The following is a 25,599-nucleotide window of genomic DNA, read 5'->3' on the forward strand; positions in this document are numbered from 1 at the left end:
AAATCATCCCAGCCAGGGCTTTGTCAAGCCTGACCTTAAAAACCTCTAAGGAAGGAGATTCTACCACCTCCCTAGGTAACGCATTCCAGTGTTTCACCACCCTCTTAGTGAAAAAGTTTTTCCTAATATCCAATCTAAACCTCCCCCACTGCAACTTGAGACCATTACTCCTCGTTCTGTCATCTGCTACCATTGAGAACAGTCTAGAGCCATCCTCTTTGGAACCCCCTTTCAGGTAGTTGAAAGCAGCTATCAAATCCCCCCTCATTCTTCTCTTCTGCAGGCTAAACAATCCCAGCTCCCTCAGCCTCTCCTCATAACTCATGTGTTCCAGTCCCCTAATCATTTTTGTTGCCCTTCGCTGGACTCTCTCCAATTTATCCACATCCTTCTTGAAGTGTGGGGCCCAAAACTGGACACAGTACTCCAGATGAGGCCTCACCAATGTCGAATAGAGGGGAACGATCACGTCCCTCGATCTGCTCGCTATGCCCCTACTTATACATCCCAAAATGCCATTGGCCTTCTTGGCAACAAGGGCACACTGCTGACTCATATCCAGCTTCTCGTCCACTGTCACCCCTAGGTCCTTTTCCGCAGAACTGCTGCCTAGCCATTCGGTCCCTAGTCTGTAGCTGTGCATTGGGTTCTTCCGTCCTAAGTGCAGGACCCTGCACTTATCCTTATTGAACCTCATCAGATTCCTTTTGGCCCAATCTTCCAATTGGTCTAGGTCCTTCTGTATCCTATCCCTCCCCTCCAGCGTATCTACCACTCCTCCCAGTTTAGTATCATCCGCAAATTTGCTGAGAGTGCAATCCACACCATCCTCCAGATCATTTATGAAGATATTGAATAAAACCGGCCCCAGGACCGACCCTTGGGGCACTCCACTTGATACCGGCTGCCAACTAGACATGGAGCCATTGATCACTACCCATTGAGCCCGACAATCTAGCCAGCTTTCTACCCACCTTATAGTGCATTCATCCAGCCCATACTTCCTTAACTTGCTGACAAGAATACTATGGGAGACCGTGTCAAAAGCTTTGCTAAAGTCAAGAAACAATACATCCACTGCTTTCCCTTCATCCACAGAACCAGTAATCTCATCATAAAAGGCGATTAGATTAGTCAGGCATGACCTTCCCTTGGTGAATCCATGCTGGCTGTTCCTGATCACTTTCCTCTCATGCAAGTGCTTCAGGATTGATTCTTTGAGGACCTGCTCCATGATTTTTCCAGGGACTGAGGTGAGGCTGACTGGCCTGTAGTTCCCAGGATCTTCCTTCTTCCCTTTTTTAAAGATTGGCACTACATTAGCCTTTTTCCAGTCATCCGGGACTTCCCCGGTTCGCCACGAGTTTTCAAAGATAATGGCCAGTGGCTCTGCAATCACAGCCGCCAATTCCTTCAGCACTCTCGGATGCAACTCGTCCGGCCCCATGGACTTGTGCACGTCCAGCTTTTCTAAATAGTCCCTAACCGCCTCTATCTCCACAGAGGGCTGGCCATCTCTTCCGCATTTTGTGATGCCCAGCGCAGCAGTCTGGGAGCTGACCTTGTTAGTGAAAACAGAGGCAAAAAAAGCATTGAGTACATTAGCTTTTTCCACATCCTCTGTCACTAGGTTGCCTCCCTCATTCAGTAAGGGGCCCATACATTCCTTGGCTTTCTTCTTGTTGCCAACATACCTGAAGAAACCCTTCTTGTTACTCTTGACATCTCTGGCTAGCTGCAGCTCCAGGTGCGATTTGGCCCTCCTGATAACATTCCTACATGCCCGAGCAATATTTTTATACTCTTCCCTGGTCATATGTCCAACCTTCCACTTCCTGTAAGCTTCTTTTTTATGTTTAAGATCCGCTAGGATTTCACCATTAAGCCAAGCTGGTCACCTGCCATATTTACTATTCTTTCGACTCATCGGGTAGGTTCCCTTTGTTCTCATTAGCATAGACTCACAACCTGAATCCCATGGTTAAGACACACGTCTGAGACAGATGCGCCTTTACAGTATTTTTATGATCTAATATTAACCTTCTGGGTAATTTTGCACAATGTTACCACTTGGTGCCCCTTTTCCCATAACCTTAGGGCATTAGGTTATTTCTCGGTCATTGGCTTGAGTCATCATTTCTTGTCTCCAAGACCCAAAATGTCTAAGCTAAAGTCTTGCAGGCCTCAACCTACAGGTTCTTGTGTTTCAGTTTGTCTGTCTTACTTACTTACTTACTTGGTTCCTCTAAATACTGATTGATTTTATACTTTTATAATCCTACAAATTAATTTCCAATGAATATATGTAATATAACATTGATTAAGCATAACATCACACAATAAATGGATAAACTAAAATCATTGGCTACATTTCTCCCCCCCACCCCCCGACAGGGTGAGTGTTATCTCATTATAATTGATGATTGGACAATAAGAGTCCTGTCACATATATATTACATGACAGTATCCAGCCATGATTAATACCATAGTACACATAGTAAGAATACTATAGACAATAATCCTTTTTTTCCATCCAATTTTCATCTCTCTTGATACAATGAATACCTTATGAGCTGCTACTGTCAAAAATTTCAGACAGTGCTTGGTTTGTCTTATTTATGTTATTCCTAATTTTAATTAATTGCACATTTTTTTTCTTTAACGATTGTTTTAGTTGTAAAGTTTAATGGTTTATATGCATGAAGCACTGGAGTGCTCCGTTCAATGAGATCCCGGTGATCTGGGTTGCTAAGAATAACCGTTTCATTTTCGAAAACATTGGAGATATTGTCATGTGCCCAATAACTGTGGGTACTTGTTGCTTAACACAAAAATTTGGATGTGTTACCATACATCCAAGATGACCATAATAGAATTTCTTGTGACTAGTTACTACACAATATTATTCCTTTTTGCTATAGGCCACATATTTCGTAAAAGATTTCTATTTGGTTAGTTGCACTGCACATGATACCCGTGTGCATTGCGTTGGTACCTTTCCAGCTGGTGACACAGTGGAGTTGTTACATCAAACGCATTATACCTACAGATCCATTGATGCACCTTTTGAGAGCAGGAAGCAATCCATGGGACTTTCCATGTCTGGGCATTTTGGTGATACACCACCAGTGCAGGTATTTGCATTTGTTTCTTATAGATATCATCTTCTAGGTGGCCTACGGAATGGAAAGCCAATTGATCACATACGTCCTTATCTGGATCGAATACGACCAATGATACTGTGAACGAGGCATATGGATCATAAAATGTCACAGGTTTCATTTAAATAATGTGTCATCATTTGGATGTGGTTTCACAGATCCCAAGTTTCTATTTGAACCAAAAGATTTTTTTTTTTTAAATATATTTGGTTTGGCATTCGACTTTCTCTTCTCCATGTTTTGAATACAGTGTGGACAATACCAATTCAAAATTTGTTGATCTCTGATTAATTTGGGTACTTTTCTTAGTTCCAAGAATTAATAGGTATTATTAATAGTGTCTATTACATATTCACTATATAATGAACAAATAATTTCTTTTCCAAGTTAATGATTTTTCCCTGATCATTATTATATTTTATCAATTGATCAATCTTATTTTGAGTTTCATTAAACAATTTGGTTATTTCCTGCATATTATACACCTTAAATAATTTTTTTATTTTGCTAAACCTTTAATTCCTTTAACATGGGGTTAATTACTTTTTTAGCTTCTTTTTTTAATCACATAATTGATATGCCTTATGATTCTTTTAACATTAACCTTATTTCAAATTAGCACCTCTGAACTAATAAACCTGTGATACTGCTCAAAACTAACCTTATCAATGAGAAGTACTGAAAAGAAAGTTGCAACCTTAATATCTGTACAATAACTAAATTCACTTATTTACCCATTTAGGTAAATTTCATACAACAGGGATATGAATAAACTGAACTTGATTAATTAATACCCCTGGTATAGACGTAGCTGTGAGACCACTAACAGGGTCTTCTTGCGAACTGAACACTTCACAAGGTTCTGTGAATAATGGTCTTTTCCATTACTGTGGCTTGTACCTTTACTTTAAAATATTTATTAATAACTTTTACAATACCCAAAGACTTAATTTGGATACAAGCTTCATATTCTCCTTTTATATTTATAATTTAGGTTATATATATATATGTATCTGGTCGATGCTTCAGTTTTTACTGAGCTTTGACATTTGGTTTTGTTTTTCCATAATCCATATGGGATTCCATCACTTACTGATGAATTTATCTACCTTTTTTTGGTTCTCATTCTTTATACAGAGGAAACGGAGTCCATTTATAATATAATGTGGCCCAGTTCACTGATTACATAAATTGTGTTCTGATACAGCATATTACCACCTGATCTCCAATTTCCCAAGCATTCTCTCTTTCTCCTTTATTAAAATAAACCTTTGCCTTCTGTTTGGATTTTCCCAATTTGATAGCTACCTGCAAGAGAACCTGATTTAAATGTTTTTTAATGCTTGCACATAGGTTTTCAGTTTGACTTCCTCTAGCTGTGTGCCACTGGTATGCCACAAAAGATGCTTTGGCATTCACGTGGTTTGCCCAGTCATCACCTCAAAGGGTGTATGATCTGTGGAAGCAGTGGGAGTTGCCCTGAGTGCCGTTAAAATGAGTGGAATCAGGGTATTCCAACTGCATCCATTGGCATCTACCAGTTTCCGCAGCATTCATTTGATGGTGCAACTTGTTCTCGTTAGCATCCCTGATGATTGAGGTCTATGTGAAATGTGCAATTTTGTGGCACTCCCAACAACTGTAAACATCTTTGGAACACTTGCCCAGTAAAATGTGTTCCTCTGCCGGACTCTACCCTAGCGGGGAGTTTCCAATGAGAGAAGACTTGTTTCACCACGTCTTGTTGTTGTGGCTAAAGCAGCATTTGCCTCAAGGGGAAATGCTTTCACCCATTTGGAGAGTGGATCAATAACAAGAAGATATTGGTTTCTTCTGATCATAATAAGTTTCTGTGATTTTTATTTTGGGAGGTATTGATGTGAAAATCTGGGTTCAGATTTTCCCTGGATTAACATCTGGGCACACATGAGGGTTCCCAGAATACAACAGGGCATCCAGCAGGGGAGACAGAGTCCATGCTGAAGTTATTTTTATACCTCTGTCATGCAATAGCAAAGTCCAGTGTGCTAGGTGAGCATTAGACATCTGTCCATCCTTGATTCGATTAGAAAGCAAGAACTGGAGAGGGGTGTGTGTGTGAAATGTAGAGCTATTGGGTTTAAACCAATTAAAAATGCAAAATGCTTGGTTGTCCAGCTGGTGACCAATAAATATTTTTCACAAGTGGAATATTTAAGTTCCACTAGGCTCATTCTTTTGGAGCATAGGCTATTGGCCTAAATTTTTCCATGACTCTTTAGAAGCTACTGTTGCAAGTGCAATTGCACTCAGAGACCTTTTAAGTGATGTGGTTTGCTGGGATCTGGAGTGATCAGCACAGATGCTTGAATTACTGCTCGCTTCAATTTTACAAATTGAACTGATCTGATCTGTCCTGGCCCAAGCAATCCCTTTTCTTTCAGAAGTTATACAGTGGACTTGCAATGAAAGCAAAGTTAGGAATGAAGTCTTGATGGTGTCATACCAACCCTAGAAAAGATCATAAAGAAGTTATGTCAGTAGGCGTCGATAATTCTCAAATTGCATCTGCCTTGTGTTGGGCTGATGTTTGACCTCCTTAAAACAAAGTAATACCTAAAAAAGAAAGACGAGGAGATGGTTTGTTCCTGCGCCCTCAAACAGGCATCTTTAAAATACAGCCAGCTCTCCTGGACTCCTTTCCCTCTCATATTAGCTTCCCAGGGGATACTGCCCATCAGTTCCCTAAGGCAGTCTAAGTCTGCTTTTCTGAAGTCCAGGGTCTGTATTCTGCTGCTCTCCTTTCTTCCTTTTGTCAGGATCCTGAACTCAACCATCTCATGATCACTGCTGCCCAGGTTGCCACCCACTTCTACTTCCCCTACCAATTCTTCCCTGTTTGTGAGCAGCAGGTCAAGAGGAGCATGGCCCCTAGTCGGTTCCTCCAGCACTTGCACCAGGAAGCTGTCCTCAACACTCTCCAAAAACTTCCTGGATTGTCTATGCACTGCTGTATTGCTCTCAGCAGACGTCAGGGTGATTGAATTCCCCGCATTGAAACCAGGGCCTGTGATGAATCTATCATAGAACTATCATGACATTGCCTGCCATCACATTGTTCTCTCAGTTTTACCCCTTCCCCAACCTTGTGTCTTGTCTATTTAGATAATGTTGCCTCCTTGTTTCCTTGTATTCCTCTGTCTATCTGCATAGATCTGTTGTCTCTTGTCATGTACTAGACTGCGAGCTTTTTCAGGTACAAATTGTCTATTTGTTGTGTGGTGTTCAGTGCTTGGCGCAATAGGGTCCTGCTCCATGACTGGGGCTCCTAGGGCACTACAGTAATAGAAAAAAATAAATAAATAAACAACCACAGCACAAACAGAAGAGACTCTGATCTATGTCCTATGAGGCACCTCGCCGAGTGACCTGTCATGAAATAATGTGAAAAGAATGTAAAAATGAAAATAAAACAAATTTCTGTTTTGAATTTTCCTAAATTACATTTTCCAAAAAGTTTTCATTTTGAAAATTATTTGTTTTTGTGAAAAATTTCCTTAATTTGAAATGACATTTTCCAAAGGAAACTTTTCTTTGTAGAATTTTTCCCAACCAGCTCAGTGCAGGAGGCCAAACTGTCTGGTCAGAGTGGGCCCTGTTGGCCTTCGAACCTGTGACTCCACCCCTAAAGTTCCTAAAAGGGCCTAGTCCCTGTCCGAGTACATCCGCATGCATGGTCTGTATTTTCTGCGTGAGTGAGCTTGGGGTTCCTGCTCCAGCGGAGAGCGCTCTGGTCTGTCTCTGGGGGTTCAGAGTTGTCACCATTGGGGTTGTGCCTGCCCCTCCTCCCACTAGCCGTACAACTTCCCCATCGTCCCCTCCCCAGCAGAGAGGGACCTTTGTACCAAGCCCTGGGGCTCGCTGACTGTGCCCTGATGGCTTCTTTTCTCTTCCCTATGGGCAGGTTTTCCAGTTCGAAAACCCGCCCTGATCTCTCAGCTGGAGCGAGAGGAGGTGCTGTGCGTCCCAGATCCCTCAGCCCCTGAGCAGCAGGAGACCCAGAGGGACGTCTCAACAGGTGAGGGATGAATCAGCCAGCTCAGAAAGCAAAATCCTGGGATCCCAGCCACAAGCTCCCAGGACAATGCCCCCTGGCTGCGTCTGCTGAGCCATGGCAGAGCTGAGCCAGGAGCTCCCACAGTGCCCACGGTCAGATCCACTGAACCATGGGGGAGGCAGAGCCATGAATTCCTGGTTCCCCAAGCCACACTGTCCAATTTGGGTGCTGCCACAGACTCCTGCGTGACCTTGGGCAAGTCACTTAGATCCTGTGTGTGTCGGTTCCCATCTGTACACTGGGGAGAACAGCCCTGCCCTGCCTCCCAGGCATGCATGTGGATAAACACATTCAGGATTGTGAGGCACTTTTATACTATGGTGCTGGGTGGGGCCTGTCAATACCAGAGATAGACAGACACTTTAATATAACCCGTGTCTGTTAAACAGCTGCACTGGGCTGTGTGGACGTCCTTGATCTGGTTTTAACCAGGCTTGTTTTGGTTCAGTTCCATGCACATGGTAACAGGTTAAGGGTAAACCAAAGTAGGCACCTCCAGGTGGCAGTTTGCCCTGGTTTAGATAACGGGGTTACTTTGGAGCTGGCTGGAGATTTTTTCCACCACAAAATGACGATTTGCCGAATTTGAAACATCTCAGTTCTGACAGAATTTGGGCTGAAAGCAGGCCGGTGATTGACAGAAACCTGCCTGGTGTCTCGCCAACTCGCCCCTCCCCAGCGCTTCAGCATGTCACCAGGAGGGCTGCCCCTGGCCTGGGGTTTCTGAACTACAGAGGCACCAGGAGCCTGGAAGCACTGGGATACCCGGCTCCCAAGCTCCCGGGGCCATCAGCAGCTGGCCTGGTGGCTGCCCTGGAGCCGGGGCTCCCAAGCACTCCTGACTCCACGGCACCTGCCTGGACGGGCAGTCGGGAATCCCAGGGAGCACATTTCATTTCACACACCCAAACGTTCCTGCAGCTCAGTGTCCCAAAGGAAGTATTGCGGGGTCCAAGTTGTGAGGAAAATTTCCAGTTTTTGGTTTTTTGTCCCAATTCGGGACAAACTTTTTTCCAAAAACTCGAATATTTTTGTGAACTTTGAATTCCACGTTCCAGCCAGTGTTAGTTTAGATCCCTCTGCTGGCTTCCCCCTGCACCTGGGGTCCGGCTCACGCACCACTTCTCCCTTGGTCCCCGCAGACACCGGGAGGGGGCTGGATGCTGAGGAGCTGGCTGTGCCGCACCACGGGGAGGTGGAGGCACCTGTCAAAGCAGCTCCAACACCCAAGGCCTCACCAAGATGGCCCAAGAGGAAAGCGCCCCAGAGCCCAGGCCGGAAGAGAAAGAAACCCTCTCTGGAAGGAGAAGAGCCAGAAGCCCCCTCTGAGGGTGGGAAACAGCAGCTCCCCACCTGTCCTATGTACATGCAACAGCCGCTTCCTTCTGTGCGCATGCAAAAGCCTTTCCGTCCTGTACGCAGGAAACAGCCACCCCCACCCCTGCGCCGGGAACAGCCTGTCCCTCCCGTGCATAGGGAACAGCTGCCCCCTCCCCTAAGCAGAGAACAGCCTGTCTCCCCCATGCACAGGGAACAGCTTGTCCCTCCCATGCAAAGGGAACAGCTGCCCCCTCCCCGGAGCAGAGAACAGCTTGTCTCCCCCATGCACAGGGAACAGCCACCCCCTCCTGTACGCAGGGAACAGACACCCCCTATCCAGCTGCCCTATCTGCCATCCCTGGCTAAGTCCTGCAGCAAGGAGCCAGCAGAGCAAGATTCCCCTCCCAGCAAGAGCCCGCCCCCCTCTGAGAAGTCCTACCAGTGCCCCTTGTGTAGTCAGAACTTCAGGCAGAGCTCGGACCTGCAGCGGCACCGGCGTGTCCACACGGGAGAAAAGCCTTTCCACTGCCTGGTGTGTGAGAAGAGCTTCCGGCTGCAGTCCAACCTGATCGTGCACCAGCGCACCCACACCGGGGAGCGGCCCTACCAGTGCGGGGAGTGCGGCCGGGCCTTCTCGCAGAGCTCCAACCTCCTGACCCACAGCAAGATCCACCTGGGCCAGAAGCCCTACGCCTGCTTCGAGTGCGGCAAGAGCTTCCACCACAGCTCCAACCTCATCATCCACCAGCGCACCCACACCGGCGAGCGGCCCTACGAGTGCAGCGTCTGCACCAAGCGCTTCAGCGATCGCTCCACCCTGGTGCAGCACCGGCGCGTCCACACTGGTGAGCGCCCCTACGCCTGCTCCGAGTGCGGCAAGTGCTTCAGCCAGGCCTCACACCTGGTCAAACACCGACGCACCCACGCGGGCCCCTGCACCAAGAATAGAGCTGCCCCCAGAAAAACACCAGTCACAGTAGTGGAGAGAACCAGCCCCAAAAGTGGGGCAGCCAGGGGGGAGGAGAGAGCTGCCCCTACTCCTGGGCTGAGTGAGAGGATTGCCACGCCTCAAAATGGAGCAGCTCCAGGGGAGGAAAGAGCAGCCCGGAAAGATGCACCCACAGTGGGGAAGGACAGAGCCACCCAGGAAGTGGTTTCAGAGGGGGAGAAGGACAAAGCAGCTCAGAAAGTTGCTTTGGCCAGGGAAAAGATAGCTGCCCCCAAACACATGCTGGCAACAAAGGACACGCTGGCCGCAGGGAAGGAAAGGGTAACCCCCACACTTGGGCTGGGTGAGTTGAGAGCTGCCCTCATAAACAGGCTGAGCACAGGAAAGGACAGAGATGTGCCAGCTGTGGGGGAGAAGAGAGCACCGACTCCAGCTGCACCAGCCGTGCATGAGGAGCGAGTCACTCTGAAAGATGCACTGAGGGCAGGGAAGGACAAAGTAGCAACAAACCACACATCAGCTGTGGAGAAGGGGAGCACCGCCCCCAAACGCACGCTGGCCACGGGTAAGGGAAGAGCCAACCCTGAACACGCACTGGCCACGGGTAAGGGGAGAGCCAACCCTGAACATGCACTGGCCACGGGAAAAGGGAGAGCCGGCCCCAAACACGCACTTGCTCCAGGGAAGGGGGGAGCCGGCCCCAAACACGCACTTGCTCCAGGGAAGGGGGGAGCCGGCCCCAAACACGCACTTGCCCCGGGGAAGGGGGGAGCCGGCCCCAAACACGCACTTGCCCCGGGGAAGGGGGGAGCCGGCCCCAAACACGCACTTGCCCCGGGGAAGGGGGGAGCCGGCCCCAAACACGCACTTGCCCCGGGGAAGGGGGGAGCCGGCCCCAAACACGCACTTGCCCCGGGGAAGGGGGGAGCCGGCCCCAAACACGCACTTGCCCCGGGGAAGGGGGGAGCCGACCCCAAACACGCACTTGCCCCAGGGAAGGGGGGAGCTGGCCCCAAACACGCACTTGCCACGGGGAAGGGGGGAGATGCCCCCAAACACGCACTGGCCACGGGGAAGGGGAGAGCCGGCCCCAAACACGCGCTGGCCACGGGGAAGGGGAGAGCCGGCCCCAAACACGCGCTGGCCACGGGGAAGGGGAGAGCCGGCCCCAAACACGCGCTGGCCACGGGGAAGGGGAGAGCCGGCCCCAATCATGTACCAGGCACACAGGAGCGCAGACAGCAGGGGAATCCTCTCATGTCACTGCGTGACAGGGGCAGGGATGGCTCACGGGGGGAACAGACTGTGAGGAGCCCCATCACTGCACGGTAGGGTCCGGGCTGGCTTCTCTGAACATGCATTCAGCTGGTTTTCCACTGACTGGGTGTGAAACCCCATCAATGTGCAGGAGGGAAGTAATGCCAAGGCCATAGGCTTGCACTTAGGCAGCAGTGGAGAAGCTGGCCTGGCGTGGGATGCATGAACAGCACAGAGAGGACAGGCAGCACGAAGGCACTTCTGGCACCGCGGGACCGGAGCTGGCAGAGCAAGTGGCTGGCGTGTAAAATGCAAGCACAGACCTCTCTCTCTCTCGGGGCCGGGGGAGAGAGGAGGCTGAAATCTTGGCAGGCACCAGGAAGGGAGAGTTGGGTGAATTTTAAACTCTCAGACTGGGCCCTGAGCTGAGGGAGTGTAAAAGAAGCTCTAGAAATCTCCCTCTGTGTGGAATTAAAATGAGAAAAAAGGTTCTGGTGTGACCAACTCGTGATCTGTGGTCTTGTCTCTTAAAGCCCCAGCTCTGCTTTTATATATAAAAAGAAAATCTGGGTCTAGTCCAATGACCGGAGAGAAAAATCAAGGAAACTCAAACCCTATTGGCTACAACGCCAGAGGGCAAATCACTCTGTCTTAATTTATTTTATTTTATTAAATCTAATGAGTTTTTAAACCGATTTTGTGATATTTTGCATCTGACTCCACATTTCTTTGAAGGCCTGGGGCTTTGGGGGGAGGAGGGGCTGGTAAAGCCACAGGAGGCAGTTTTAGAAGCACAGTGAATGTATCCTCCACGTCCATTGCCACCCCCATGCTGCATCCCAGGCGAGCCCTAATGGGGAAATGGTCGAGAAGTGGCAGCCCCATTCTCAAGGGGTAGATGTATTGTGCACTCTTACACCTGCAGAACGCTGTTGGGATTGTTCTTAGCAAATTCTTGTGGCCACAGCCCATTGGAAGAAGTTTAAAAAAAAAACTGTCGGCCCCATTTTTAAATGGACGGTGCCCCTTTCATAGCGTTTTAGGTCAGAACATTGTAACGGTGTAGTCTGATCTCCTACGTACCACCGTCCGTAGGCCTTCCATTAATTAAATGTTGCTTCAAGCCCAATAGCTGGGACCCTACCAAATTCACGGTCCATTTTCATAACTTGCACAATCATCGCATTTTAAAAAATCTTGAATATCACGGTATTTAAAGGTATTTCAGGTATTTAAATCTTAAATTCCATGGTGTTGTAACAAACATGAATATGTATTTAAAAACAGCAAAATATAAACATGCAAAGCCCTTAAGATTCAGCGTTTCTCAAACTGGAGGTCCCTACCTAAAGGGGGTCACAAGGCTATTGTAGAGGGTGGCCACAGAGCAGCAGGTGCTGGCTATGCACCCAGCTCTGAAAGCAGGGCTGCCGCCAGCCAGAGCACAGCCGTAACGGTGACAACACCGTGACCCCCCCTACAATAGCCTTGCAACCCCCTTTTGGGTTGCGGCCCCCAGCTGCGGAAAAGCTGTGTACTTCTGTATAGGGTACTTTTATAATATAGGTAAAAGTACACAAAAGACCAGATTTCACAGTCCATGATACGTTTTTGACAGCTGTGAATGTGGTAGGGCCCTATTTATAAGCTATATTAGCTGACTATATTGTGCTCCTTGGCCCTTTCACTGCCCCTTTCTCTGAGCCAGTCTTAAAACAACTCCGTTCAGCAATAAAAGTGCTTCGCTGGGCTACCCCAGGGACGTAACCAACAGACAAAATCTTTATGACATAGGCTACGCTCCAGGGGATGAATACATGTCATTCCCATTTTGTTCCCAGTCTCACAGGGATGCTGTGAGGGTCTTGTGACTAAAGAGCAGGCTAGGAATTTCCTGAGTTGTTTTTTTAAGAAAACATTTTTAAAAAACACGTGTGACAATGGGCTGTAGATGATTTTATCTCCCTCAAGAGCGAGATTACCAGCTGGAGCCAGCTTCTGAATCCAGTGAGTAGCTACTGAAGGTCGCTGGAAAAATTTTGCAGAGCTTTGGACAGACCTGTGGTCTCAGTGTGTGCAATGAGACGACTCCCATGCGTGAGGCTTTGCAGGCCTGGCTCCTACCTTTGGCCGTAGCTCTAGATGTCGTGACACGCTGGAACACTTTGGTCAAGGGGTGCATCTTCACGGTGGGGTGAGCCCCAAGGTCTGAGCCCTTGGGGTTAGCCTAGCCCCGGTGTTAGCCACCACAATGCAAATCCTGACTTGAGTTACTGTGTCCTGAAGGGTGCCGCCCTCCCTCACAAGCGTTAGGACTACAGGAGACATATGCCATTGGTGCTTTGTGCTGCAGCAAACTGAGCTGCTCTAGGATTTTTTCCCCCCAGTGCACTGAGAGAGAATTTTTCTGACCTTCTGGGCCCATAGGGGCATTGTGGAAAGGCACTGGAGGACTATCAGCACTGCAGTGTGTTAACCTGCGTCCTCACTGCAAAGGGGCCAGGTTAGCAGCCTGAATGAAAGCAGCACCAGGACTTTAACCCGTCTGGGTTTAAAACCCCTACAGAGCTCAGGAGAGAGGATTTTGTGCGTATGGACAGGGGGTACAACATGTGGGTAAGAGCAGTGAAGACAGACCCTCTGAAACACAAGACAACATACTAGTCGAATCAGCAGAGTCTGTAACCTGCCTGTCCCAGCAGAGCGTGGCTGATGGGCTTACAGTAACCATGGCACAGACCTCTCCCAAGAGCACATCCCAGCACAGACACACTGCTGCTGGGTGAACTAAGGCCAACACCTAGAACTGTTCCCACACCTCTTGCCACACACACAAAAGTTTTCATCCAACTAAACCTTCCACACGCACAAAAAATAGTTTGACAATTTTATTTTTTAATTCTAAACTCACACTTTCAGGGGGAGTCCTGTGGCACTTTAAAGACTAACATATTTATTTGGGCATAAGCTTTTGTGGGTAAAAAATCCTGGTTTTTTACCCCTGAAAGCTTATGCCCAAATAAATTTGTTAGTCTTTAAGGTGCCACCAGACTCCTCGTTGTTTTTGTGAATACAGACTAACACGGCTACCCCTCTGATACTTTTAGGGGGGAAAGCAATATTTTCAGTATTTAAAAAAAATTTCCTTTCAAAATAGTCAGAAAATGCACACTTTGTTTTTAAATTCCCCATCATTAACTGGCCCATTTTCTCTAGATTTTATTTTTAAACTTAAAGTGAGAGAATGTTTAAAAAGTGAAAGAATGAAAGTTTTAAAGTACCACTTCCATTTTAATTCTCTTTAAATGACATCAAATAGCAAAGTAGCAATTTTTTTTTAATTGGAAAAAACAGAAAAGTGAGAAAGTTTAGACTCCCCATTTAGTCAACAAAATTCCCTCCTCCCAGTGGAAAGATAAAACATTTTAAAAGACACTGGGATTTTTCCCGATCAAAATAAAGGAAAAATTGCACTTTTCCATAAAAAAAAATATGTCAGAGTTCAAAGCAGTTTGAACAAAACCAACAATCTTGTCATTGGAAATTTTCTATGGGGGTGGGAGGGGGAGACCCATTTTGAGCAGCTCTGCCTGGAGCTCCAAAACTAGCCTTTCTCCCTGCACCCCGCCCACTCCCTCAAAAAATATATATATTTTGAAAGGTCCCATTCCCAGAAGTGAATAACTCCAAATAAGCTGGCCCTGGAGTTGATGCATCGAGTCATTTTTGGAGGCACGTTTTACAACATCACTAAGATTATCTGAGTGGGGAAAACATTTCCTGTTTCAGCTCCTCACCGCCACAGCGCGCCATGCGAGCCCACTGACCTCAGACTTCACCAAGGCAAGCCGGTGGGCAGGAAAGCACACATGGGACGTTCCCAATGGAAATTGTCTGTGTTTTATAGGAAAAGCATTTCACTGGAAGTGAAGGGAGCACAGCTGAAGGTCTGCTTGGGATGGAAAATGAAAGGTGACTGGAAAGGGAAAATTGGCTGTTTGTTTATGATGCTTGATTTTTTTCATTTTTTCCATTATAAATATTGATTCCTGACTTCCAGTTTTGCTAGGGGGTCCCATGGGGAGGCGGAGAATTTAGCAGGATTATATCACAGGAAAGCACAGACTGGGACTTCTACACTTTGGCCTCAGATTTCAATCACATGCCGAGGCACCTGTCTCTATCCGCAATGCCAAAGGGGCTGCCGAGCTGATTCTCATTGCAGGCTGGTTGCATCAATAGCCTATTTTGTTCAAAGCTCTAACTCAGACTTGGCAGAAGAGCTGTCTGTGTAAGAGATTCATCACCCACTCCAGTTTTCTCCTAGCAGTCTGCCAAAAATCTGAGAAGGCAAGGATTGATCGCCAAGGCTCAGATTTTCCAACTAGCACCCAACTGGTCAGATTAAAAGAACAAGCAGAGAAAAGCTCTATCTCAACAAAAGGGGAAGCCCTCTAACATCTTCTTCCTACATCTGAAGGAGCAGGAAGAAAAAAGCCCATGGCGTCATTTCTCTCTTCACAGGTAACCCAGGATGGTGCCCTTTCAGAGATGCTGTCCTTCTCTCGCAGGCACACAGTGAAGTCGGGGGGAACCTTCCTCCACTTTCATTTGGTTTGTTTTAAAATTAGGATTCCAGGCTTAAAACATCAAAATGATCTATTCATAGTAATGATGTACATTGCCCTTACTGCTCTGTTGATACAATATTGCCATATTGCCACACAGGCTGTAACGCAATAAAACAAAGTGACTTTGGGTTCTTTTGACTCATCATTGTACTTAGCTGGGACCTGATTTTTTATATTTGCATTCATTTGATTCTGTTTAACAATTTATAACACAGATAACCAACCGATACACATGGTGACATTGTAAAACACTGTCACTATCAATACTACATTAATGTTGACGTAGTTTGCTTTTAATGATCTTACACATTCTAGCCTGGGTTCTGCCACATTATTTAACAAGTCCCACATCAACATTAGAAACAAACATAGGCAGCATGTGAACCGCTGGCTGGGGGAGGCTATCCCCCCCCAGCCCTGCCCCTTCCACCAAAGGGCCCGTCCCTTCCATGCACCCCAGAACCCAGAGCCCCCCCAAGGCCACTGGCCCCTGCCCCAGGATGGCTAGTGCCCGCAGCCCCCCCCCAGCCCCAGGAAGGTGGGCAGCGTGGCCAACCCCCTGGAGCCCAGTGGTACCACCAAAGCAGGGCCCTGGGGGCAGAGTGTGGGCAGGTCTACGCCTGGCTGTTTGGGGAGACACAGCGTCCCCCAGCTTCCCCTACCTGCCACCCATGGAAACAAAGTTATAATTACATTATTTACTGAGGCAAATAGACCTGTATTTATTACTAGCATTTACAAAGGAACTGAACTACCATTAGTGCATTATAATAATCCACCAATGGTGGTTACAACCTAATTAGAATACTGAAACAGAGTGGTACCACAAAAAATGTTTTCAATATTTTTCTTTCATAGTTTTGCACACAAAAATGTTTGCTGCAACACAAACCCCACAATTTAAAAAAAAAACAAACCCAACAGTCACATGACAAACATATAACCAAGGAACAAATTATTCCAACATTATTATACATAAACAAAATATATTAGAAAACAAAGAGTTAAAAACACAAAACAAACCATAATCAATGGATTAAACATTGCTGTTTAGGGCGGAGGTTCTCAAACGGGCGGGCACAGAATGTATTCTGGGAATGTGTGAGGAAAAAATTACTGAGCACATTCAGAGCTGGGTGGCTGGAGAGCAGCAGCTGCTGGCCGGGCACCCAGCTCAGCAGGCAGAAGGCAGCAGTGAGGGTGGCATGGTATTGCTACCCTGACTTCTGCACTGCTGCTGCTGGCAGCGCTGCCTTCAGAGCTGGACAGCCAGAGAGTGGCTGCTGCTGGCCGGGCACCTGGCGGGGGAGAGAGAGAGAGAGCGAGCGTGTGTAAAAATGACTACAGACACAAAGAGGGGCACAAGCAAATAAGTTTGAGAACTCCTGGTTTAGGACACAGCCAATAAACCTCAGGCTTAAAATCGTTAATTTTGACTTAGTTCACAGCAGCATTGATCAATAAGGCAAACAGGCACTGGAAATTTGTCCATTTTTAAACAGAATGATATCAAGAAAAACCTACTTGAGTTAACAACCTCCTTTTAGCTAGATTGCACCTTAATTTACCTATAAAAATTAAATAGTTTAGTTAAGAGCCAAAAGGTGTCTTCCCTGACTATTCATATCCTATATAAAAATTATTTTAAAAGGGATATTAACACATGCTTTATTCACTTAGGAGCCCTAAAAGAAAAATTGCAAGGAATAAGTCTGGATATTTCTATTTTGATGAATGACTGTTATATTGTGGGTAGCAGGGGCTACTTACTACCTTTTATTTTTACATTTTTTTTTTTGGTTTTTGCTAGAGGCTTCAGTGAGCCTTCAATACTTCCTTAAAAGAATGATCCCTGTGTAAAACAGAAAAGTTCTACATTGTTCATTTCCTTTATCACGACCACAGGGGGTGTGTCCTGAACTACAACTGACTGGATACCTATCTCTGGGATAATGATACACAATAACCAATTAGTAAAATCAAGGATATGTTTATTAACAACCAAAAATTTGAACCCAGCTAGTTCTGTAGCTAGCAGTCCAGCCAATTCAGATGTTCAAGCAACAGAACAATATAAATACTTAATATTTTAATTGTACCTAAGGTTTTCCTTTTGTTCCTTTTTTCTGCCTTTTCCCCTTCCTCCACCATATTTTGCAGTTTAGAAGATTAGTGGGGGCGGGTTTGCTTTACCCTTTATATCTGGCATAGCCTCATTTAAAGAAGATGCTGAACCTTACAACTTACTAATATTTTTAAAGGATACTAAATTAGATGCTCCTATAGGACTAAAACACTTTCAACTGACTCTGTTCAAAATACATTATTAAAATAAGGGAATTACCACTGGTTTATGGGCAATACATTTGTAATGTCATTAAGCCAAATTTAGGTTAAAAGCAAATCGCTTCGCCTGTTTCCCCTTTTCACACACACAGGCTAGGGAAGTCACTTCCCCTTTGTGACTGCAGCAACATGTTGGCTACTGGCCAAGAAGTGTTAACTTTTGACTGGTTTCTGTCAACTTTGACTAAAGAACAGACACAGGCATTACAGCTTAAAGGCACAGTGGACAGTTAATGCCTTAATATCCTTGACTTTAAATTATTTTCCATTATTATTATTAAGACGACAGACATTTATGAATCCTTTTAAAAGAGCATTTATGTCACACACATTTTACATAAATATTTCTATCTCCGTGACTACTTGCCATTCCTCCTGCTGCTCCACCTCCCCTGACTTCCCCCCCTTTCTTACCTCCTCCCTGCATCCTTAATGTACTTCAACACAAAACTTGTTAGGCCATTTGTTTGCCTGGTCATACTCTGCTGACTCCATTTCTTCTTTATTTATCTATGGCTGTAGTATAAATAACAACTGATTTTAAGCCTTTTACACATCGCTTGGTGGAATCCTTCCCACAATTTTCTTAACTTTATTCTTAAATTTCTTAATTGGTTTCAACATACTTCATGTCCTTAAAATTCTTTAACACACTCGATTGTGCTTAAAATTCCTGGAGAGGGCTGAGGTCATTCTCTCCCTCCCTGGGCTACTCATAGCTAAAGCTATGTTTTAGTCACGGGTACTTTTAGTAAAAGTCATGGACAAGTCACAGGCAATAAACAAAAATTCATGGCCTGTGACCTGTCCATGACTTTTACTATATACCCCTGACTAAATCTTGGGGGGAGGCAGCCCAGAGGGCACTCCGGGTGCTCGGGGAGGGGGTGTTAATCGGGCTGGCAGGCTCCCTACCTGGTTCCAGGCTTTCCGGGAAGTGGCGACATCCCTCCACTCCTAGGCGGAGGCGTGGCCAGGCAGGTTCTAGGCCTGACGCTATTCAGCATTTTCAGTAATGATCTGGAAGTAAATACAAAATCATGGCGATAACATTTGCGGATGACAACGAGACTGGTGGAGTGGTAAATAATGATGAGGTCAGGGCTGTCACACAGCAGGATCTGGATGGCTTGGTAAGCTGGGCCCATTCAAACCAGATGCCTTTCAATACAGCCAAATGCATCAACATCCATCTAGGAATAAGGAATGCAGACCAAACCTACAAGATGGGCTGCAACCTGGAAAGCAGTGACTCTGAAAAGGCTCTAAGGGTTGTGGTGGACAGACAACTTGAACACAAGCGCCTACTGTGATGTGGCAAAAGGGCTGAAGCAGTTGTGGGTGTATAAACAGGGGAGTAGCGAATAGAAGAACCAAAGACTGGAAGCTGAAGCCAGACAAATTCAAATCAGAAATGAAGCACACATTTCTAACAGCGAGGGTGACTGACCATTGGAACACTGCCCGGGCACCCAGCCACCGAGACCAGTGCCCCGGCGTGCTGGACACTGCCTAGGCACCCAGTGAAAAACACTCTCTGCCCCTAGGATCTCTCACAATCTAAACAGGCATTAAAGAGGTGTAGTGTCCCCTTTCCACCCCGTTACTTTTTAATGCCAATCTGCTTAAAGGGTTTGATGGACAGGTCTGGGTTCTTCTGGATTCTGCCACCCACTTAGCAGGCTGTATCTTCTTTACTTTTTCCTATGAATTTATTTGGCGGTGCCTTCACCCCCCTCTCTTCTTCCTGGGCAGCTTGGGAGGAAAATTCTAACCACAGGGTAACTCCCACTTACTTGCCAGATAGTCTGAGACTCCCAAGAAATAACACAAATACATACAATATATTTAACACAGTAATTGTATTAAACAGGAGACAAAGATAACATAACAGGGTAAAACACTATTCTTAGGGTCACCGGTGCCCACACTGATAACACCTGTGACTTTTCCCAGTCACGTGACCTGACGTAGCAAATGTAAGATCAGTGTCCCGTTGGTACACGTACTTTGGTGGAGCCCTTGATGACCTATGACCACAATATCTTCTCTGCCGTGGTTTAGCAGGGTGGCTGACTGTGTTCACTACAGCCCAAAGAACTCACAAGTGGGAGGAGGTGGTAAGTCCCTCCACAATTTTAATACGCAGCAGGTTATAAAATCCCCAAACCCTTACTCCCTGGCTTGAGGACACAGCTCAGGGAGTAGGGGGTCCCCAAAACAATTTCCCTGACTAACTAAATGATGGTGCACTCACAAACTCCATGATCGATCCTTAGGTTCAAAAATGACTCTGGACTCCTCCGTCACTACAGAGGGGCTGATCTCTTCAGGCAGGAGTCAGACTGCTTCTGGTCCCAGGATTTCCCCTCCCCACAAAGTGGTGCAGGGGTCAAGGTGCAGATTACACAAGTACACTAAAATCCAAACGGTCATCTCCTAGCCCAGCGTCCAGACACTCACAGCGGGCAGCAGCCCTGGACCAGCAGCCAGAGCAGAGCTGACCATGTGGTGACTGGTCTCACCTATGGAGCTGGAGGGGGAACTCAGCCTGGCTGGGGAAGCTTCCCAGCAAAACTCTACAAACTGGGAGTCATCAGTGGAGAGGGAAAAGCCCAGCTGCGGGCTCTGGCTGTCAGGTCCCCAGAGGCCAGTTCTCAGGGGGAACCCTGCATGCAGGCCTGGGACTCACCAGCTCCCCACACAGCCAGTCCTGCCCTTGCCCTGGCTAGCTGGCTCCAGACTGCCTCAAAAAATGGCTTCTCTGCTTTCCTGAGCTCCCTGGGAAGGGCATCGCACTCCCTAGTGGTTGCCAGGCAGACTCTGAGTCTGCCTTAGCTCCCCCTCCCTACCAGGGACAGTGTGCCTCTCCCTGAGCTGCCAGCAGACAGAGCCCCAGGAATCTAGGTCATCTCCTTGCGGGTTACAGAGACAAGGGATTATTTCCCCTGTTTTGCAGGGGTGGAGCCAATAACAGAACCCAGGGGTCCTGAGTCCCAGTCCCACACGCCAGACACCACTCCCACTGGACAGCAGCCCCTGTGGATAGGGCACCAGCTCTGCCTCCCCATCTCACAGCATGATCAGCAAATCCTGGGGGACCTCCCTTGCTTTAACCCATTCCTCACCTGCATGGGCACGCATCAGGGTCCCCCAGGCCTCCACGCCGAGCAGCTCAAGGATCCAGCTGTCATCCCCCTCAACCAACTTCCAGGCAGCGGGATGGGAGCGAGAACACAGCACAGTGCCAGATACAGGCTCTTACCACCAGCTGGAGCTGTGGGCACGTGGAGGGAGAGAGGGGCAGCAGGCGATCAGGAGTGCAGGGAGGGAAAAGGGTTTCGCGCAAGTGGCTACATTACACCTGGGGGGGGGCACAGAGAGAGGTGAGGGGGCTCTGAGCAGGGGCTGACGGTCTATGGGGAGCAGCCCAGGGAGACTAGTAAATGGGAGGAAACTGGGGGGTCTGAACCACTGCATCTCAGCAACTCTGGGGCATAGCTGGGGGCATCCTCCAAGTCTTCCCTGGTCATGGGCCCGGGCCCAGCACCTCCACTAGATTATAAATTCACCTGCACCTGGGATTGTTTGGATCAAGCCATGCCACTGCTGGAAGGGCCATTTATGTATAGGGCGAGCCCCGCCCATGGGCGGGTTATGTCAATAAGGGGGTGGAGCCAAGGCCCATATGCACACCCCTAACCAGGCAGGATGCTAAGTGGAGCAGTACACAGAGGCAGTATCTGGAGCTGTCCGTCAGGTCGTGTTGCAGATTTCAGGTTCAAGCTTCTAGCGTACAAGTTTCAGGAATGGCACGGACTGGCTCGCAGAGCCCAAGCAGTGAGAAATGGAGTTTTGCAGGGAACCTAAGAAACATTCCCTCCTCTGCCCCTTTGGGCAGTTTCTTCAGTGGCTTGTCTCACATGTCTTTTCCAGAGCCCCTTTCGGAGAAATTGAAACTGCTCTGGAATCTGCACTTGGCAACTTTCCCCCAAATCAGGGATACACAGCCAGCATCACACACACATTGAAAAATCCTGTGCCTGTCCTTCTCCACAGACGCACATACACACACACACGAAAAAATAATCCATGCTGGGTTGTGGTTACCTTGGAGCATGTGATTACTCTGGAGAGGCGATTTCAATAAAACACTACGCCACCACATGCAATAAGGCATAAATTGACCGCCCTTATAGCCCAGTAGCCACTTCCCTGAACTAACACCAATGAGTCTAGCTGTTCAGATTTTACCTCTTTTAGCTGCTGTTTATATCTCCCAGTCCACTTTGCAAACATTGTGGAGCATGCAGCAGGCTAGTATGACCACAGGAATATTTTCTTCATTTAGGTCTAACCTGTCATAAAGGCAGCACTAGTGTGCTTTTAATGTGCCAAAGGCACATTCTACAGTCAGTCTGGACCTGCTCAACGTATTGTTGAAGCTATCCTTGCTGCTGTCCAGGTTTCCCATGTAAGGCTTCATGAAGCATGGGAGCAAGGGATACACTGGGTCTCCCAGGATCACTATGGGCATTTCAATATTCCCCGCTGGACTCTTCTGGTCTGGAAAGAAAGGCCCTGCTTCTCCTCAAGTTGCAGTGGGGGAGGTTTAGATTGGATATTAGGAAAAACTTTTTCACTAGGAGGGTGGTGAAACACTGGAATGCGTTCCCTAGGGAGGTGGTAGAATCTCCTTCCTTAGAGGTTTTTAAGGCCCGGCTTGACAAAGCCCTGGCTGGGATGATTTAACTGGGAATTGGTCCTGCTTCGAGCAGGGGGTTGGACTAGATGACCTCCTGGGGTCCCTTCCAACCCTGATATTCTAGGATTCTAGGATTCTATGCTTGGAGCTTTCGGTACAGGCCAGTGTTCCTGAAGATGTGTGTATCATGCACCTTCCCAAACCACACTGCACTGATGTCCGTGAAATGCTCACAGTGAGCTACAAGTGCCTGCAATACCATAGAGAAGTACCCCTTTCTGTTGATGTACTCCATCGCAAGATGGTCTGTGGGCCAAAACTGAATTTGCCTGCCACCTATCACCCCGCCATAGTTAGGGAATCCCATTTCATAAAATCATAGAATAATAGGCCTGGAAGCGAACTCAAGAGGTGATCTAGTCCCGTCCCCTGCACTCATGGCAGGACTAAATATTATCTAGGTTTCAGAGTAGCAGCCGTGTTCGTCTGTATTCGCAAAAAGAAAAGGAGGACGTGTGGCACCTTAGAGACTAATAAATTGGTTAGTCTCTAAGGTGCCACACGTCCTCCTTTTCTTTTTGCAAATATTACCTAGACCTTCTGCAAAGCCATCCAATATTTCATGCACATTGCCAAGAGTCACAGTCCTTCGTAGCAGGATGTAATTAATGGCCCTACACACTTGTAATACCGCAGCCCAGGTGGTCAATTTCCCAACTCTAAACTGATTCGTGACCAACCGGTAGCAGTCTGGAGTTGCCAGCTTCCACACAGCGATCACCATGTGCTTCTCCACCGAAAGGGCAGCTGGCATAGCCCAGAGGGGAGGGCTTGAGTGCCTGAAAGGCTGGTGGTGTTAGGGGGCTAACACCCACCTACCACAGGCAAGACTCCCTCTCAGCCAGGGGGGGGGGGTAACAGTATGACTCAGACTCCTGGATACCCCAAGAACTGCTACAGCAGGGTTCTTGGGGGAGTGTCAGGGCCCATCATATCAGCAGCCTGACCTAGGGGCTGGAGCCCAGAGTAGAGTCAGGGTCATAGTCAGGAGTCATGCCAAAAGTCCCAGACTGTCAGTAACTGGAGTTAGGGTGAGGAAGCAGGGACAAGGAGCAGGAACCAGTCCAGAAGGCAGGAACTTGTTCTCAGGGGTCTGCTGAGCCCAGCAGCAGCTGGTCAGAGGAGGGATTTGGCAGGAGCAGGATGCCATATGCCCAGAGGGTTTGTGGCTAGTCAGCTGCACCTGCTGAGTCAGTGGGAGCAGGCCCTGTCTGTGGGGGATCAGCTACCATTTCCATGCTGGGCCTTGCAGTGGCTGGCACAGGCTTGAGAGCTGCAGGGCCTGATCAGGAAGGGGTGGGGTTTCTACAAGGTGGGGCTCCTGAAAGAACAGTTCACAGGGGGACTCCCAGGATGGGATTCCCAGAGGGCAGGCAGCAGGGTTCTGGGGGGAGGTGAGAGGGCTCGGGGGGGGGGGGATTGGGATTCCCAGAGGCCAAGCGGTAGGGATGGGGGGTGAGGGGGCTCTGGAGGGTTTGTGGGGAGGGATTTCCAGAGGCCAGGCAGCAGGGCTGGGGGGAAGTGAGAGGGCTCTGGGGAGGGGTTTGGAGATGGGATTCCCAGAGGCCAAGCAGCAGGGTTGGGGGAGTGAGGGGGCTCTGAGGGGGTTGTGGGGAGAGGTTTGGGGGTGGGATTCCCGGAGGCCAGGCAGCAGGGCTGAGGGGACTCTAGGGGGTTTGTGGGGAAAGGTTTGGGGGTAGGATTCCCAGAGGCAGGCGGGGGGGGGGAGGCTCTGGGGGGGTTTGTGGGGAGAGTTTTGCGGGTGGAATTCCCAGAGGGCAGGCTGGGGGGGTGAGGGGGCTCTGGGGGGGTTGTAGGGAGGGGTTTGGGGTGGGATTCCCAGAGGGCAAGCAGCAGGGCTGGGGGGTCTCTGGGGGGCTTGTGGGGAGGGGTTTGGGGGTGGGAGTCCCAGAGGGCAGGCTGGGGGCTGAGGGGGCTCTGGGGGGTTGTGGGGAGAGGTTTGGGGTGGGATTCCCAGAGGGCAGGCTGGGGGGGGGGGTGAGGAGGCTCTGGGGGGTGGTGGGGAGGGGTTTGGGGGTGGGATTCCCAGAGGGCAGGCTGGGGGGTGAGGGGGCTCTGGGGGGGTTGTGGGGAGAGGTTTGGGGTGGGATTCCCAGAGGGCAGGCTGGGGGGGTGAGGAGGCTCTGGGGGGTTGTGGAGAGGAGTTTGGGGGTGGGATTCCCAGAGGGCAGGCTGGGGGGTGAGGGGAGAGGTTTGGGGTGGGATTCCCAGAGGGCAGGCAGCTGGGCTGGCGGCTCTGGGGGGGTTGTGGGGAGGGGTTTGGGGGTAGGATTCCCAGAGGGCAGGCAGCAGGGCTGGGGGCTCTGGGGGGGTTGTGAGGAGGGGTTTGGGGGTAGGATTCCCAGAGGGCAGGCGGGGGGGTGAGGGGGCTCTGGGGGGGTTGTGGGGAGAGGTTTGGGGGTGGGATTCCCAGAGGGCAGGCAGCAGGGCTGGGGGTTGTGGAGAGGGGTTTGGGGGTGGGATTCCCAGAGGGCAGGCAGCAGAGCTGGGGGCTCTGGGGGGGTTGTGGGGAGAGGTTTGGGGTGGGATTCCCAGACGGCAGGCTGTGGGGGGGTGAGGAGGCTCTGGGGTGTTGTGGGGAGAGGTTTGGGGTGGGATTCCCAGACGGCAGGCTGGGGGGGGGAGTGAGGAGGCTCTGGGGGGTGGTGGGGAGAGATTTGGGGGTGTGATTCCCAGAGGGCAGGCAGCAGAGCTGGGGGTTGTGGGGAGGGGTTTGGGGGTGGGATTCCCAGAGGGCAGGCAGCAGAGCTGGGGGCTCTGGGGGGGTTGTGGGGAGAGGTTTGGGGTGGGATTCCCAGACGGCAGGCTGGGGGGGTGAGGAGGCTCTGGGGTGTTGTGGGGAGAGGTTTGGGGTGGGATTCCCAGACGGCAGGCTGGGGGGGGGGGGAGTGAAGAGGCTCTGGGGGGGGGTGGGGAGAGATTTGGGGGTGTGATTCCCAGAGGGCAGGCAGCAGAGCTGGGGGTTGTGGGGAGGGGTTTGGGGGTGGGATTCCCAGAGGGCAGGCAGCAGGGCTGGGGGCTCTGGGGGGGTTGTGGGGAGGGGTTTGGGGGTA

At 49.0% G+C, this 25,599-nt stretch overlaps 1 protein-coding gene across 1 annotated transcript in view; it reads left to right on the plus strand.

Annotated features, from left to right (window-relative positions):
* The window catches only part of LOC311521872 (uncharacterized protein), a 29,368-nt gene extending 17,944 nt beyond the window's left edge, over positions 1-11,424 (plus strand). The window contains exons 4-5 of the mRNA XM_084630545.1: positions 7,105-7,218; positions 8,400-11,424. Coding sequence (XP_084486671.1) covers positions 7,105-7,218; positions 8,400-10,858 — 2,573 coding nt within the window. The 3' untranslated portion in view covers positions 10,859-11,424. The remainder of the gene's footprint in view (positions 1-7,104; positions 7,219-8,399) is intronic.
* The last annotated feature ends 14,175 nt before the right edge of the window (positions 11,425-25,599 follow it).

The sequence above is a fragment of the Lepidochelys olivacea genome, assembly GCF_965140295.1.
Source record: "Lepidochelys olivacea isolate rLepOli2 genome assembly, chromosome: 6".
Classification (NCBI taxonomy): domain Eukaryota; kingdom Metazoa; phylum Chordata; order Testudines; family Cheloniidae; genus Lepidochelys; species Lepidochelys olivacea.